The sequence below is a fragment of the Neoarius graeffei genome, chromosome 6 (assembly GCF_027579695.1).
Source record: "Neoarius graeffei isolate fNeoGra1 chromosome 6, fNeoGra1.pri, whole genome shotgun sequence".
Lineage (NCBI taxonomy): Eukaryota > Metazoa > Chordata > Actinopteri > Siluriformes > Ariidae > Neoarius > Neoarius graeffei.
Window position 1 is genome coordinate 29,316,228 of NC_083574.1, and position 18,050 is coordinate 29,334,277.

An 18,050-nucleotide genomic window follows, 5' to 3' on the forward strand; every position below is an offset into this window, starting at 1 on the left:
ATATATATATATATATATATATATATACACACTATTAAAAAAAAAAATATATATATATATATATATAGTGTATATATATATATAGTGTGTATATATATATATATATATATATATATATATATATATATATATATATATATATATATATATATATATAAAAAATATACACACACTATATATGCGTGCTAATACTAATGCCAGTGCCACTGGTTTCCTGAGAATAGTTTATCACCTAAATAACTGGATCACGAGTAGTTTTATGGTGGTCCCTTTAGCATCATTTCTCAGTCTGAGGGACATTCCAGTCCAATATTTTTCATACACTGATGGTGAACACAATTATGGGATTGTCAGCGCTTTCAGACTGGTCCAAAATAAGGATGCATAGAAGATGGAAGATGGCAATACTTAAATAACCTTAGAATGGGAACTTACAACCCCAATTCCAAAAAAGTTGGGACAAAGTACAAATTGTAAATAAAAACGGAATGCTATAATTTACAAATCTCAAAAACTGACACTGTATTCACAATAGCACATAGACAACATTTCAAACGTCGAAAGTGAGACATTTTGAAATTTCATGCCAAATATTGGCTCATTTGAAATTTCATGACAGCAACACATCTCAAAAAAGTTGGGACAGGGGCAGTAAGAGGCTGGAAAAGTTAAAGGTACAAAAAAAGGAACAGCTAGAGGACCAAATTGCAACTCATTAGGTCAATTGGCAATAGGTCATTAACATGACTGGGTATAAAAAGAGCATCTTGGAGTGGCAGCGGCTCTCAGAAGTAAAGATGGGAAGAGGATCACCAATCCCCCTAATTCTGCACCGACAAATAGTGGAGCAATATCAGAAAGGAGTTTGACAGTGTAAAATTGCAAAGGGTTTGAACATATCATCTACAGTGCATAATATCATTAAAAGATTCAGAGAATCTGGAAGAATCTCTGTGCGTAAGGGTCAAGGTCGAAAAACCATACTGGGTGCCCGTGATCTTCGGGCCCTTAGACGGCACTGCATCACATACAGGCAGTCTTCTGTATTGGAAATCACAAAATGGGCTCAGGAATATTTCCAGAGAACATCATCTGTGAACACAGTTCACCGTGCCATCCGCCGTTGCCAGCTAAAACTCTGTAGTTCAAAGAAGAAGCCGTATCTAAACATGATCCAGAAGCGCAGACGTCTTCTCTGGGCCAAGGCTCATTTAAAATGGACTGTGGCAAAGTGGAAAACTGTTCTGTGGTCAGACGAATCAAAATTTGAAAGTTCTTTATGGAAATCAGGGATGCCATGTCATTTGGACTAAAGAGGAGAAGGACGACCCAAGTTGTCATCAACGCTCAGTTCAGAAGCCTGCATCTCTGATGGTATGGGGTTGCATTCGTGCATGTGGCATGGGCAGCTTACACATCTGGAAAGACACCATCAATGCTGAAAGGCATATCCAGGTTCTAGAGCAACATATGCTCCCATCCAGATGATGTCTCTTTCAGGGAAGACCTTGCATTTTCCAACATGACAATGCCAAACCACATACTGCATCAATTACAGCATCATGGCTGTGTAGAAGAAGGATCCGGGTACTGAACTGGCCAGCCTGCAGTCCAGATCTTTCACCCATAGAAAACATTTGCTGCATCATAAAACGGAAGATACAACAAAAAAAGACCTAAGACAGTTGAGCAACTAGAATCCTACATTAGACAAGAATGGGTTAACATTCCTATCCCTAAACTTGAGCAACTTGTCTCCTCAGTCCCCAGACGTTTACAGATTGTTGTAAAGAGAAAAGGGGATGTCTCACAGTGGTAAACATGGCCTTGTCCTAACTTTTTTGAGATGTGGTGTTGTAATGAAACTTAAAAATCACTTAATTTTTCTCTTTAAATGATACATTTTCTCAGTTTAAACATTTGCTATGTCATCTATGTTCTATTCTGAATAAAATATGGAATTTTGAAACTTCCACATCATTGCATTCTGTTTTTATTTACAATTTGTACTTTGTCCCAACTTTTTTGGAATCGGGGTTGTAGAATAATCTGATTAACAGGATATGCTTTTGTAAAAACACACAGTAGCATTTCAAAACACACACACAGAGAACACAGAGGCATGTTGATGCAGCAGCAGCAGCTGTATTTGGGTATAAAGGCAATGCTCCAGTGTGTGTGTGGGGTGTGTGTGTTTCAGTGTAAATTAAAAAAAAAAAAAAAAAGGTTTCAATTATAGTTAAGCACAATAGAAAAACAAACCCAATCATCACAAACCCTGCCCACCAAAGAGATGTATTATATATATATATATATATAAAAAATGTACACTTACACTGCATATCTAGTTGCATACACATTTGTATCAAAGGCAATTTGGTTTAAACAGAAATACCATTATTTATATCTAGCTGATTATTTATATCCATTCACAGAGCTGGAAGCTGATCCCAAAAAGAGCTGATTAGCTGATTCCAGGCATTGGGAATCGAAAGTGATTGAGTTAAATCCATACATTAAAATGATTCAGCTCAAATTCACACAGAACATAGTTCAAGAATGTGTACTATTTAACTGTTAACATTGGGGGGGGAGCCTCTTTCCTTGGCAAATACATAAGCACTGTGGCAGTATTTTACTTTACAGGGGGGGAAAATAAAAGTCAATTTATGATAAAACGTTGCCAAAGCTAATGCCTTGAACCTGGCCAACCAAAGAACTTGAGAAGAGTCAGATATGTGGTTAAGTATAGGTCATGTTAACATTAGTTAATTCAGACATTAAACAAAATTCACAGGAGTGTATTATCAAGGACATGCAGCCTGTAAAAGATTGTGTGGAATCGGCTCCTTGAACACTTGGAATCTGAGTCAACTCCAATGGAGTGCTTAAATTGAAATATGTTGCAATGACATTTGAGTGAAGCCTTGTATAGTGACTATGGTGGTGTTCAAAAAGCACAAAGCGCCTTAGTGTGTTTGTTTTGTGTAATGAAATAATGAAATCCCCCTGAGAGATTGAGAGTGCGAGTGCACACGCGCATGTATACATCTCCACCGCTCTAGTATTGTTGGTGTGCATTAGCAGGGTCGATGACTGTCTAGCTTGACTGCAGTCTGACAAACATATCTACCACCCTATGTATCCAGCTGCTGTATTTACAGTGCTGCCTTTGTTCTCTCTACACCAATCATCTTCTTTTGTCTCATCACGTACACCCCATTACTCAGAGCTGCTTTGGACAGAAGTGTTGCTGAAAGAAAAATTTTTCACTAAATCACATCGCCATCCTAAAAGACTACATGGTTGTACAGAGACAAAAATGTTTTCAACTTTATACAAATAACTCCATCTAGAAACTCCAGGAACCTGTCAGGCTCATCAGAGAATCCATCTCATACCTCGGGTTCCTTACAGGAATCCGTTCAGTTGAGTATCTGCTTCAAACACTGATGTAAAACGCCTGGCCTACAAGGCTGGCTACATTGGCTAATATACAGTATCTCTATCCCAACTGGCAGCTAATGTTCTCAGCTCTCAGACTGCATACTTCCATAGTGCACACTGGGGAAATGAGTGCGATACAGTGTACTTTTAATACCTGGATGGTGTACTAGGACTGGGCAGAAATGAAGTGTTACACACTGGATACTTTTTATACTTGGTGGTTGCAGGCTACTCTAAGCAGCACAAGGGGCAGAGCCAAAAGAAGCCATTATGGTTTGAAATTTCCATAATGGCCAACAAGAATGCTATTACACCAGAAATGCAAATGAGAAGAAAAGAGGTAAAGTGGATTTTAAACGTGCAGTTGTTCTGATGAAGAAGTGTCATTTATGGGTTATGAAAAGCACTAGTGTTCATGTTCCTGTTTGAGAAAAGTCCAGGTAGTATTTCGTGTGATAATATAGTGCATAGTACGTGATTTGAGAGAGCCCTGAACTGAGGAAATGCCTCCACTGAAGCTACCTTGCCTGATTACTTGCTAGTTCCATAATACAGTTCAAAGTGAACTATGGCACAGATGCCTACTATTATTTACATAATATTTAGCTGTGCTCTTTAGGAGCAGCACAGTCTTGCATTTGGCTGTACTCTCAATATGTAATGTAGACAATACAGACTGGTGAAAGTGATGAACACCATGCATTCACTTCCTGTCTGTAGACAAGTGCAACTCTGGTGGAGTTGCTCAGTGTAAGAGAGAGATAGAATAGGAGTGTATGTGTGCACGCATATACCTGCTGACCTTTTACAGTAATTGGTGTTACACATTTTATTAACACCCAAAAGAGGTATAAAATTTGAGTGATGGTGGTGATGGGGGAAAATAAAGACTGAATGATTTAAAATGAAAATCAAGCCGAATGGATTAAATCCCTGCGCGCATTTATATATATGGTGTGTGTGTGTGTGTGTGTGTGTGTGTGTGTGTGTGTGTGTGTGTGTGTGTGTGTGTGTAAAAAAGACTATGTGCTTTTCCTCTGTAACTCCTGAATGATTGCTGTGGAGAGAAAACAAAAATAGTATTAATGTTAATGGTTAATCATCACACAAACATGTCTGGACCAGCACTGCACTAATAGCACATTTGTTTACAAGTACCAAGTTCTGTTCCAGACGCTACAGTTTAACATTGATTAGTGTTCTTATAAGAATGCCAGCCATTTTAATTCCCTTAGCACATAGAGAATCCATTTTTATGACACTTTTTAATACTGGTTCTATTTGAACATCAACTAAATGACTTCACGTGAGGCAATATTTAACTAGCCCACTGCAACACTGGGGCTTGGGTTGGTTTCCCTCCATCACAGCATCTAGCCGACCAGCAAGGCAGTGGCTAAGGCCACTAGTGTAGCCAAGGCACTGTTCAGCTAGCCTGCTACATTACCCACGCTGCTAATGCAACACCAGGTCTGGACACGGTTTCCCCCTTTGCAATTTTATCTCTAACTCCCACATCTGTCTACTAGTGGCCTGTAGTTATACACTGTTACTGTGTTCAAGTGTTTTTCCCATACGTTAACACTTTAACCTTGCTCAGTTAGCTGGTAATACACATCTTTAACATGAATGTCTAACAGTGTTGTAGTCGAGTCACTAAACCTCAGTAAGTCCAGTCTCGAGTACCCAGTGTTCAAGTCCAAGTCATTAAAAAAAAAATTTCGAGTCAAGTCCGAAAGCAAGACTCCAACCGCACCGTTTGACGGTGGTTGTTTTAGCAACATTAACATTAGTTTTTTCCTGAACATGACGTATGAACAGGTGAATGTGCATTCTCTTGGACAGGGAGTGTGAAGTATTCTGTTAGAGATGGTTGGGAGACAGATGCAAGTGCAGAAGGTGTGTTTATTAATACAAGTGAAGACACAAACAATCCAGAACGGCAGGCAAAATCGTAAAACAGTGAAACAGGTAATAGGTCGAGCGAGGCATAAACAAGCTATCATAGACTCGGCAAGATCAAAGACGAGAAACAGGAAAACAAACAAGGAAGGAAATAAGGCTAGGTAAAAAGTGTCAGCAACGCAAATCAATACTTCTCAAAGTAAGTGCGTTTTCACAGTTTTTATATAGGCACGCTGATTGCATCTTAATCCCATGCAGGCGCGAGTCATTTACAGCACGCACGTGCAAGAGTCTGCTTGGTGCACACACTGTCCGGAGCGTGCCCGAGAGTCTATCTGATGCACACACCAAGGCGTGCAGGTGTGACACTTTTGCATGAAATTAGTACAGAAAATTAATGTAGATATAAATATCTTATGCCAAATTATTATGGCATGTTACAAAAAAATAAAGAAAAAAAATCCAAGTCCTCGTCTCCAATTTACGAGTCTGAATGTAGTTAATGCACGAGTCCAAGTCATCAGTGCTCAAGTCCAAGTCAAGTCACGAGTCCTTAAAATTAGGGCATGAGTCCCGAGTCCTGGACTCGAGTACTACAAGCCTGGTTACACATGTACATATATTTTACTAACATAATAAAAATGTTCAAATGTTACAATAGAGCTACATCATAAATTTTGATTTTTAATTTAAATAAATAATTAAAAATGGCAGGTGGTCAACGCTTGGGGTTACAGAAAAGTCATGAAGTCTAATGGGGTTGTTTGCCAAAAGCATTTGGTGTGTGCTAATTATTTTAGGTATAACACTAACTCTACCTATTAAATCAAACCACTGGCTAATGACTTCTGTGTGATGCAGTATCGGTTTGCATAGACCACGTTATGAGGGTTTCTCTGTGATTGTTACTCCTGGTATTAATTCTGATACAGACACTACTAGAACCACATGCCCTTTGGGATGACATCAATATTAATATAGAGTTGCACTAATTCTAACATTTACCTCCAATGATTTCATCCTTGACTTTCTGCAGCTCTTTCCTCACTTCTTCCAGCAGCTCCTACACAACACACACACACGTAATATTAGTTTCACACTGACTGCTAGCTGTGAACTTGTTGCCCTGCACTGTGCTACAATACAGTTAGTTGGTTTACTTGTGAGAGGCCTACAGTGGGTCAAAAAAGTATTGTCAGTCACCAATTGTGCAAGTTCTCCCACTTAAAAAGATGAGAGAGGCCTGTAATTTTCATCATAGGTATACCTCAACTATGAGAGAGAAAATGAGAAAAAAAAATCCAGAAAATCACATTGTCTGATTTTTAAAGAATTTATTTCCAAATTATGGTGGAAAATAAGTATTTGGTCAATAACAAAAGTTCATCTCAATACTTTGTTATATACCCTTTGTTGGCAATGACAGAGGTCAAACGTTTTCTGTAAGTCTTCACAAGGTTTTCACACACTGTTGCTGGTATTTTGGCCCATTCCTCCATGCAGATCTCCTCTAGAGCAGTGATGTTTTGGGGCTGTCGCTGGGCAACACCGACTTTCAACTCCCTCCAAAGATTTTCTATGGGGTTGAGATCTGGAGACTGGCTAGGCCACTCCAGGACCTTGAAATGCTTCTTACGAAGCCACTCCTTCGTTGCCCGGGCAGTGTGTTTGGGATCATTGTCATGCTGAAAGACCCAGCCACGTTTCGTCTTCAATGCCCTTGCTGATGGAAGGAGGTTTTCACTCAAAATCTCACAATACATGGCCCCATTCATTCTTTCCTTTACACAGATCAGTCGTCCTGGTCCCTTTGCAGAAAAACAGCCCCAAAGCATGGATGTTTCCACCCCCATGCTTCACAGTAGGTATGGTGTTCTTTGGATGCAACTCAGCATTCTTTCTCCTCCAAACACGACAAGTTGAGTTTTTACCGAAAAGTTCTATTTTGGTTTCATCTGACCATATGACATTCTCCCAATCCTCTTCTGGATCATCCAAATGCTCTCTAGCAAACTTCAGACGGGCCTGGACATGTACTGGCTTAAGCAGGGGGACACGTCCGGCACTGCAGGATTTGAGTCCCTGGCGGCGTAGTGTGTTACTGATGGTAGCCTTTGTTACTTTGGTCCCAGCTCTCTGCAGGTCATTCACTAGGTCCCCCCGTGTGGTTCTGGGATTTTTGCTCACCGTTCTTGTGATCATTTTGACCCCACGGGGTGAGATCTTGCGTGGAGCCCCAGATCGAGGGAGATTATCAGTGGTCTTGTACGGCTTCCATTTTCTAATAATTGCTCCCACAGTTGATTTCTTCACACCAAGCTGCTTACCTATTGCAGATTCAGTCTTCCCAGCCTGGTGCAGGTCTACAATTTTGTTTCTGGTGTCCTTTGACAGCTCTTTGGTCTTGGCCATAGTGGAGTTTGGAGTGTGACTGTTTGAGGTTGTGGACAGGTGTCTTTTATACTGATAAAGAGTTCAAACAGGTACCATTAATACAGGTAACAAGTGGAGGACAGAGGCGCCTCTTAAAGAAGTTACAGGTCTGTGAGAGCCAGAAATCTTGCTTGTTTGTAGGTGACCAAATACTTATTTTACCGAGGAATTTACCAATTAATTCATTAAAAATCCTACAATGTGATTTCCTGGATTCTTTCCCCCCATTCTGTCTCTCATAGTTGAAGTGTACCTATGATGAAAATTACAGGCCTCTCATCTTTTTAAGTGGGAGAACTTGCACAATTGGTGGCTGATTAAATACTTTTTTGCCCCACTGTAAATAGGTGACGGATACCTCCTTTCCACCAAAGCAAACCTTCTCTTGGAAGATCTGCACTCGGTCACGATTCAGTTGGGCTCGTGCACAGTGCAAATCGCTAACCGCATAGAACTCGAACACTACAGCATGACACTTTTCAATTCACTGGAAATATTTGGGTTAATAAAGGGTTCAGTTCTCACCTTACTGATGAATGCGAATTTTAGTCGGCATGTAATGCTGCATCATGATGGCCTAAGCACACTCAGGAACGGAACATAAAGGGCAATATGAGCGCACAGCAGGGACGGACGACACAATCGCTCAAGAGTGGTACAAGACAACTGTTCCTAGTACAAATACACCCTAAGAAACAGTTTGCTTTTCCACAGGCAAGAGAGCCCCATCATTGCATCACTGCATACATCTGTTTATTTCTCCACTTTCATATCAATGTTAGCCCCAAGCACAACAATGGCAGATTACTGGATAAAGTGGACTAGATGCTTCACTAGCTCAGGATTTTTTTTTTATAGCAGTCACAAAGTTTTAGTTGGTCTTGTTTTTTTGGTCATGATGTATTCTTCTCACGTTTTGAGGTGACTGAGGCAGAGACTGGGTGTTATCACCCATGAGCGACCTGGCACTCACAGTGAGTATGGAGGTCGTCAGGAGAGTGCTCCATGGTGTGAACCTCAGGAAGGCTGCCAGGCCCGACAGTATCCCAGGAAGAGTACTGAAGGGCTGCGTGGACCAGCTGACTGAAGTACTCACTTCCATCTTCAACCTCTCTCTGTCCTCCTGTACTGTCCCCAAATACTTCAAATCTGCCACCATTGCACCCATTCCTAAGAAACCATCTGTCAGCAGCCTCTCTGACTATAGACCTGTGGCTCTTACCTCGATGGTTATGAAGTCCTTTGAAAGGCTGGTGCTAAAACACAAAGCCTCTCTCCCTCCCAGTTTGGATCAGCATCAATTTGCATACAGAGCCAACAAGTCGACAGGAGATGCCATCAACACAGCCCTCCACAGCGTGTTGACGCATGTGGAACAACCTGGCTCATATGTAGGAATATTGTTTGTGGACTTCAGTTCTGCTTTTAATACTATCATGCCCAGCAGAATGATGTCCAAACTTTACAGTCTGGGTGTAAGCCATCACATCTGCAGATGGATCAAGGACTTTCTAACAGACTGTCCACAGTCAGTTAGGTTGGGGTTCCACCACTCCTCAGTCCTGGCCCTCAGCACTGGTGCCCCTCAGGGCTGTGTACAGAGTCCTTTGCTATACACCTTATACACTCATGACTGTACACCTGTCCACGACAGCAACATTATTAAGTTTGCGGATGACACTACTGTGGTAGAACTGATACATAATAACGATGAGACTGCCAACAGGGATGAAGTCCAGAAACTCACTGCTTGGTGTTTTGACAACAACCTGGTACTCAACTCCTCTAAAACAAAGGAGTTGGTGATAGATTTTCAGAGGAAGAGGGAGGAACCTGCCCCTCTCTACATCAAAGGGGACATTGTGAAGAGGGTCAGCAACTTCAGATTCTTGGGAACACATGTCTCTCAGGACCTCACATGGACTATTAGCACCACTGCTCTTGTGAAAAAAGCACAGCACAGACTGTACTTTTTGAGGTCACTGAGAAAAGTCAATCTGTCCCGGAAACTGCTGTTGTCCTTTTACAAATGTTCTGTGGAAAGCATCACCACCCATGACATCTTGGTGTGGTTTAAGAGCTGCACCATGGCTGACAAAAAGGCTCTGGAGAGAGTCAGAGAGTCGGCACAGGACATTATACAGACACAGCTGCCCTCAATGACAGACATGTATAACACCAGATGCTTGCGCTGTGCAAAAAACATCATTAAACCCAGGAAACAGCCTGTTTATGCTGCTGTCTTCTGGAAGGCGCTATACTGTAGGTTCATACAGGCCTGCACCTCCAGACTCATGAACAGTTTTTATCCAAGTGCCATAAAACAACTCAACTCTTAGTTGAAGTATGTGCAATATATTCTGGACCGTGCAATACACTTGCTCATCTATTTATTAACTTCTTGTTTTATGTCGATGTCTGCTGTTTTATATTACGCTATTTTATTTTAGACTTTTATTTTTATATTGGATGTACCACTTGAGGAGTTGCACTTAAATTTCGTTGTACAGCTGTGCAATGACAATAAAGGCATTCAATTCAGTTCAGTTCAATTATAATCCCACCCCAGCCCCTGATGTAAGTAGTTCTTGGTTCGAGACCAACAAGTTTGGTGCTGCTCTCAAATGAGTTTTCCTGGCTGAAAACCAGTTCTTTGGCTGTTGAAACACAAAAGAACTGCTTCTAGATTAGGCACCGGCTCTGAATCATCCCTTAAACTGCTTTGGTGAAAAAGGGGTATGAGTGTACACTACTGAAGCCCCTATTCCAGTAAGCCACACTCCCTGAACTGGAAGTGTTCCCTATGTACTCATGCTGGTTTTGACCAACTCTTAAAAGCACTTTCCCTGTATGACAAAAAAAAATGCATGTGTTTAAATTTTAATTAAAAAACAAAACAAAACACACATCACCAGTCATAATACAACTTGACCTGTAGTGCATGAGCCATCAACAGTAATAACGGTCTTCAAATCTAACAGGCTAGTCAAAGACCTCAATAATGATGAAACATATTGCAGCATGACAGTTTCCAACACATCCGTTCAGTAAACGAATCGGTGAGGCAAGAATAAAGAACTAAACTTGCCAATTTAAACAGAACTGTTGAGCACCCAAACATAACTAGTTACATTCTGCAGAGGTAACTGGCTACCAAATTTCTATATTACTCTTGCAAATTGGCTAAAAATTCTCAGAGTTAATGCGCAACAATAGGTGTATACACTCATATCAGTGACTCAGACTTAAAGCAATGAAAAAGCTTTTGCAAGGATACTTAGCATCTCATCACAACCCAGTGTTTACATAGAGAATTTGTTTTACAGTACAGGGAGGAAGCCCTAGAATGGTAGTCAATTTGGTCACGTCACTGTGAACAGAATAATGTCAGTGTTATTTAGGACTGTACTCAAGCATCAGCTATTGTTGAATGTGTCATGGGTGTGAGGAGAATCTGACCTGTTTGACTTTCTCCAGTTCAGACTCCTCTCCACTCTCAGCGTCATTCGATGAGCCAGCTGCTTTCATTCTGTTGGATAGAGAGAGGAAGTAATGAAGGAAAAAGAAGAGAGTCATGATGAAAATACAGAAGGCAACACAGAGAAGGGAAAGAAAAGGGGGGGGAAACCCATTCAATGCTTTGAAAAAACAGCAGAAGAGCTTTGCTTCATATAAACCCATCTAAAAGTCCTCTGTAATTGTGACTGACTGAATTATTATTGGTTGAATAAAGACTTCCTTTCACAGCAAATTAGACGAACTCCGATTCAACTTCTGATTTGGACTGTAACCGAGTCTCTTTCTAATAAAGATTCGGACTGATTTGCCAATGGTGCAATTCCAATTCTGAATATAATTCAAGGTTTGACCTCTGATTTAAAGGGATCCTCCAGCAGATTTACTCTTAAACTTGTGTTAAGTAATCGTTGATTTCAAATGGTCAAACATTCATTTTTGGAGACCAAATAGTGTTCTAGAATAATTCATTTTTATCCCCCGCTGGTAGAAAGAGGATTATGTCGTGGCGATGTCCATCCATCTGTCCCGGGAAGGGTACTCACCTTCTGAAATCAACTCCTCTCACAATTTTTGGAAGAATTTCACAAAACCTGACAGGATTCTTTGTTATGCATCAGTAATACACATATTGCAATTTCGTTCAATTTGGTCGCATTTTACCAGAGTAAATGGCATAGTTGCCAGTGGGGGATCCTGTGCTCTCAGAGCACTCGTTATTAAAATACCATATGGGCCTCCCACGGAAGTGGGTATGCAATGACGTGGCCTTGTGAAAGCTCGAAGCAAATCAGCTGTTTATACCCTCTGCTAACATCATAGTTTTACAATTATTTTTACAGAATTTATAGGTTTGTAAGTAAGTAAAAAAGTATGCCTCATTGCACAGCATATAAATGCCAAAATGATGCTTAAAAAAAGGACGAGAAAATAGCTTTTCACCGTTTACCTGGCCAGAATCAGAGTATTTGCAAGAAATGGATTCATGCAATCGGAAGACCTCAAAACAATCTGTCTGCGGTGCCCTATTTATGCTCCAAACACTTTGAATCATCCTGTTTCAATGAATCGATGGCCTTAAAAGCAAGATTAATGGGGGCTTCCGGAATAAATTTAAAAAAAAAAAAAGCCGATGCTGTGCCAACAATATTTGCCCATTGTTCAGCTCCAAAAGTCTGGCGATGCAGTATTGAGCGGCAACAGAGACATCACCAGGAAGTTAGTTTTGACTTTGTTCTACCATGATTCTTTGTAGTATACAGGGATGGATCCAGCCCAAGAATTGGACAGATGCACATTTGCAGAAATATTTTCACTAATTTTACCACATCGCTATGGATTTACACAGGGGCGTAGCGCATGCCGAACCCTTTCCAAAGAGGGCAGCCATAGCCGCGGCTCGGCCCGGTCTGCTGGTTGAGCGTGGCTATCGCTCATGTAGCCGGCTAGCGGTAAAGTAAACAAACGCCCCATGACTGATGCCAAGTGGTGCACATATTTCTGCATGTGCATCGGTCTGGATCCATCCCTGGTTTATTATCGGTGTCTTACCTGGTGAATTGTAATTGGTATTCCAATGCGTTGTAGACTCCATGAATGCAAACGGCGTGCCTTTTGGCGGATGCCGCCTTTTTCATGGCTGTCTGGGGGACTTGTGTGAATCGTGCAGATCCGATGAGGTTTTTTTTGGGGGGGGGGGGGGGGGGGGGCGCGGGCGCGTTGGAGTGTCTGATTATAATTTCATCAAAGTAAATTCTGTATTACAATTACTAAATAAGCAAATGCCGTTACAGTCCATGAAATATAGGAAGTATAAGTATGAGAAGAAAACAGTAAATCAGAAAGCTGTGCACGTAAAGCCAATTGCCTGCACGCCATTATCTGCTGCTGGCTGCACTTCACTGCACGCGCAAGGATTTTGCGTGCGCAGCTTTCTGATTTACTGTTTTCTTCTCATACTTCCTATGTTTCATGGACTGTAACGGCATTTGCTTATTTAGTAATTTTAATACAGAATTTACTTTGATGAAATTATAATCAGACACTCCAACGCGCGCCCCCCCCCCCCAAAAAAAAAACCTCATCGGATCTGCACGATTCACACAAGTCCCCCAGACAGCCATGAAAAAGGCGGCATCCGCCAAAAGGCACGCCGTTTGCATCCATGAGACTCTTCAACGTACACTGGAAGAAAATACGGGTAACAAAGAAAACACCGACGTTAAAGAACAAAACAGCGACGGATCAAGAGACGGCACATTCGACTGAGCTTCAGGTACGGTCTACTATATTCCAGATAAAAGAACTACTCAGAACGTTTTGCATGAAATTCATTTGAGATTTCTGAAGTTTTATTTCATGGTAGTTTCAGTTTAATTTTCATTTATGTGCTAGGAACGTGAATTGACTGGAAAGAGGGATATTGCTGTGCCAACAGATGAACCAGTCAGTGTTGAAATCCAGACAGAGACAGTTGTCTTTGAAGACATTATCCAGTGTTCTTTGTTGGGAGATGAAAGCGTCTCAATTAGATGATTCGTTCAAACTCTACCAACAAAACCATGATGTAAGCAGAAGATATAAACAGCCGAGTTGCTCCAAGCTTCCACTAAGCCATGCCATTGCACACATCACTTCTGCGGGAGGCCCATCTGGTGTTTTAATAAAAATAAATTTTTCTAGAACACCATTTGGTCTCGCCCTGCGATAACCTGGCAACTTGTCCAGGGTGTACCCTACCTCTCGCCCATAGTCAGCTGGGATAGGCTCCAGCTTGCCTGCGACCCTGTGGAACAGGATAAGCAGCTACAGATAATGGATGGATGGACCATTTGGTTTCCAAAAATGAATGAATGACTTGAAATCTATGAATACTTTTACTTAACATAAAAGTAAATCTGCTGGAGCATCCCTTTAACTAATTTTGACAGCTGATTCTGTCTCAGTCCACAGCTCATAATGTACTCTCTAAGTACACCATTCTTTCGTTTCCACAAAACCAAGTCCAATAACGGATTGAAATCAGCTACTAAAGTCTGTTCCATTTTTGAGATTAAATATGCTGTTTAGGGTTCTTGATCAGATCAGCAACTCTGAAATGGGTTTTTATGACCACTAACACCATCATAATAAAACGGAGTAAATCCAGATGGCACATCAGGGAACTGCAGAAAATTTAAACGAACACCAATGAGTACCCAGCAAAACGGCTGACCACCGATGAACACTGCAACCCTTTTTTATGCGACCTGAAACTGCATAAAATAAAAATATATAAAAATGCTAGTCTTAAATATACTGTGCAGGCAAAATAGCACCCAAAAGATCTTGTTAGTCAGCGAGGAGAAGCTCATACAGAACCATTTAAACATCAGGCTGATGCACTGTAGGAAAGTTTGGAAGGGCAACAGTGTCCAGATGTGGATGTGTGTCTAGGATTAGATGTCAGTGTACCTGGGTGTCACAGGAGTGACTGCAGGTGAATCCAGCCCTCGGGTAACAGAGTTAATCCTGTATCAAATACAAACTGTGTATATATGCGTGTATGCATGTGTATATATACAGTGCTCTCCATGATTATTGGCACCCTTTGTAAAGATGAAGAAAAAGGTTAGGGGGGGGAAAAAAAAACCTTTTGGTGAAGTAACTTCATCTCACCCTGAAAAAATGAGGAAAAATTCAACCTTTAATTCAAAAATTTATTCAGAGGGAAAAATTTTTTTATATACAGCATATTATATATATATATATATATATATATATATATATATATATATATATATATATATATATATATATATATACACACATACATACACACACACACACACACACACACACACAGCATATATAAAAAAAAAAAAATCTCCTTCTCACCCCCGGCGGGGGGGTGGTATCCATGTCATCCTCAAGCTCGGGTCCTCTACCAGAGGCCTGGGAGTTTGAGGGTTCTGCGCAGTATCTTCGATGTTCCTAGGACTGCGCTCTTCTGGACTGAGGCTTCAGATGTTGTTCCTGGGATTTGCTGGAGCCACTCTCCCAGTTTGGGGGTTACTGCCCCAAGTGCCCCCACTACCACGGGGACCACGCAACCCTTGACCTTCCACATCCGTTCCAGCTGCTCTTTCAACCCTTGATACTTCTCAAGTTTCTCATGTTCCTTCTTCCTGATGTTGGCGTCAGCTGGGATCGCCACATCTATCACCACCACCCTCTTCTGCTCTTTGTCCACCACCACTATGTCCGGTTGGTTAGCCAGGATCTGTTTGTCAGTCTGGAAGCTGAAGTCCCACAGAATCTTGGCCCTGTTGTTCTCAGCCACCTTCTGTGGTATGGCCCATTGGGACTTGGGTATTTCTATTCCATACTGGTTGCAGATGTTCCTGTATACTATCCCAGCCACTTGGTTGTGCCTCTCCATGTACGCTGATCCAGCTAGCATCTTACACCCTGCTACTATGTGCTGGACTGTTTCAGGGGCTTCTTTGCACAGTCTGCATCTTGGGTCTGATCTACTCTGGTAGATCCTGGCCTCTATGGCTCTTGTGCTTATGGCCTGTTCTTGTGCTGCCATGATTAGTGCCTCTGTGCTGTCTGTCAGTCCTGCATTATCCAGCCACTGGTAGGATTTCTTGATATCAGCCACTTCCTCTATCTGACGGTGGTACATGCCATGTAGGGGTTTGTCTCTCCAGGTTGTCTGTTCCTCCTCCTCTGCACTCTCATCAGGGTTCTGCTGCCTGAGACATTCACTTAGCAGTTCATCCTTTGGGGCCATCTTTCTGATGTATTCTCGGATTTTCGATGTTTCATCCTGGACTGTGGTCTTGACGCTCACTAGCCCTCGGCCTCCCTCTTTCCGCTTAGTGTATAGTCTCAGGGTGCTGGACTTGGGGTGGAACCCTCCATGCATGGTGAGGAGCTTTCTAGTCTTGATATCTGTGGCTTCTATCTCCTCCTTTGGCCAGTTTATGATACCAGCGGGGTATCTGATGACTGGTAGTGCGTACATGTTGATGGCTCGGACCTTGTTTTTACCATTCAGCTGACTTTTCAGGACCTGCCTTACTCTCTGGAGGTATTTGGCTGTGGTTGACTTCCTTGTGGCCTCTTCATGGTTTCCATTAGCCTGTGGGATGCCAAGGTACTTGTAGCTGTCTTGGATATCACCTATGTTGCCCTCTGGTAGGTCAATCCCTTCAGTCTGGATCATCTTGCCTCTCTTTGAGACCATCCGGCCACACTTGTCCAATCCGAATGACATCCCTATGTCATCGCTGTAGATCCGGGTGGTGTGGATCAGCGAGTCTATTTCTCGCTCGTTCCTGGCATACAGCTTGATGTCATCCATGTAGAGCAGGTGGCTGATTGTTGCCCCACTACGGAATCGGTACCCGTAGCCGCTCTTCGTGATGATCTGACTGAGGGGGTTCAGGCCTATGCAGAACAGCAGTGGTGATAGCGCATCTCCTTGGTATATGCCGCACTTGATGTTGACTTGGGCAATGGGTTTTGAGTTGGCTTCTAGGGTTGTCTTCCACATTTCCATTGAGTTCTGTATGAAGGTCCTTAGGTTCCTGTTGATCTTATACAGTTCCAGACATTCCAGTATCCATGTGTGTGGTATTGAGTCGTAGGCTTTCTTGTAGTCAATCCAGGCAGTGCACAGGTTGGTCTGTCTCTTCTTACAGTCTCGGGCGACTGTTCTATCGGCCAGTAGCTGGTGCTTGGCTCCTCTGGTGTTACTGCCAATTCCTTTCTGTGCCTCGCTCATGTATTGAGCCACATGCTTACTCATTTTTGCCGCAATGATGCCTGACAGGGCCTTCCATGTTGTGCAGAGACAGGTAATTGGCCGGTAGTTGGATGGGATGGGTCCCTTCTGGGGGTCCTTCATGATTAGGACTGTCCTGCCTTGGGTTAGCCATTCTGGGTGGGTTCCATCCCTCAGCAGCTGGTTCATCTGTGCTGCTAGGCGTTCATGGAGTGCAGTTAGCTTCTTCAGCCAGTACGTATGGATCATATCGGGGCCTGGTGCTGTCCAGCTCTTCATCTTTGACACTCTTCCTTGGATGTCTGCCATTGAGATGGTTACTGGTTCTTGTTCTGGGAGGTTGCTGTGGTCAGCTCTTAGGTCCACTAACCATTGGGCATCGGTGTTGTGTGATGCCTTTCTTTCCCATATGTCTTTCCAGTATTTTTCCACCTCAGCTCTTGGTGGGTCTGACCGGTTGTTGTTCCCCTGCCATTGAGAGTACACCTTGGCTGGTTCAGTGGAGAACAGCTTGTTTATTCTCCTGGCCTCTCCTTCCTTGGTGTATCTCCTCAACCGGGTGGCCAGAGCTGTTAGTCGCTGTTTGGCAGTTTCGAGTGCCTCTGGTATGGAGAGTGAATTGTACTTCCTGGGCGCCCCTTTATTCGCCATGTTCCCTTTCTGTAGTTCAGCTAGCTGGCTAACTTCTCTCCTTGCTGCCTTTATCTTGGCCTCTAATCGTCTCTTCCATGGTGGATACTGTTTGTTATGTCCCGAGCCCACCTTGTGTCCAAGCATCTCCATGATTACTGTTGCTGTACTGTGTATCAGCTTGTTGGTCTCAGTGATGGTTCTTGTGGAGATTGTCTTCAGAGCAGCATTCACATCTACTAGTAGATCTTCTGAAGGTACTTGGCAACTCAGCTTCGGTATTTGTCGGGGGCTCCAGGTTTCCAGTTGGGTCACAATCTTCCTTCTCAGGTCAGCAGCTCTTGTG

The 18,050-nt window shown here is 42.4% G+C and overlaps 1 protein-coding gene across 2 annotated transcripts in view; it reads right to left on the minus strand.

Moving 5' to 3' along the window:
- Positions 1-2,125: 2,125 nt before the first annotated feature.
- Positions 2,126-18,050, minus strand: part of vaspb (vasodilator stimulated phosphoprotein b) — an 87,835-nt gene continuing 71,910 nt past the window's right edge. Inside the window, exons 11-14 of one of the 2 annotated variants that reach the window (XM_060923546.1) lie at positions 14,755-14,811; positions 11,245-11,314; positions 6,358-6,415; positions 2,126-4,504 (exon numbers count right to left, since the gene is read on the minus strand). In XM_060923546.1, coding sequence (XP_060779529.1) covers positions 4,470-4,504; positions 6,358-6,415; positions 11,245-11,314; positions 14,755-14,811 — 220 coding nt within the window. In that variant the 3' untranslated portion in view covers positions 2,126-4,469. The remainder of the gene's footprint in view (positions 4,505-6,357; positions 6,416-11,244; positions 11,315-14,754; positions 14,812-18,050) is intronic. The other variant, XM_060923547.1, reaches the window with a different exon arrangement.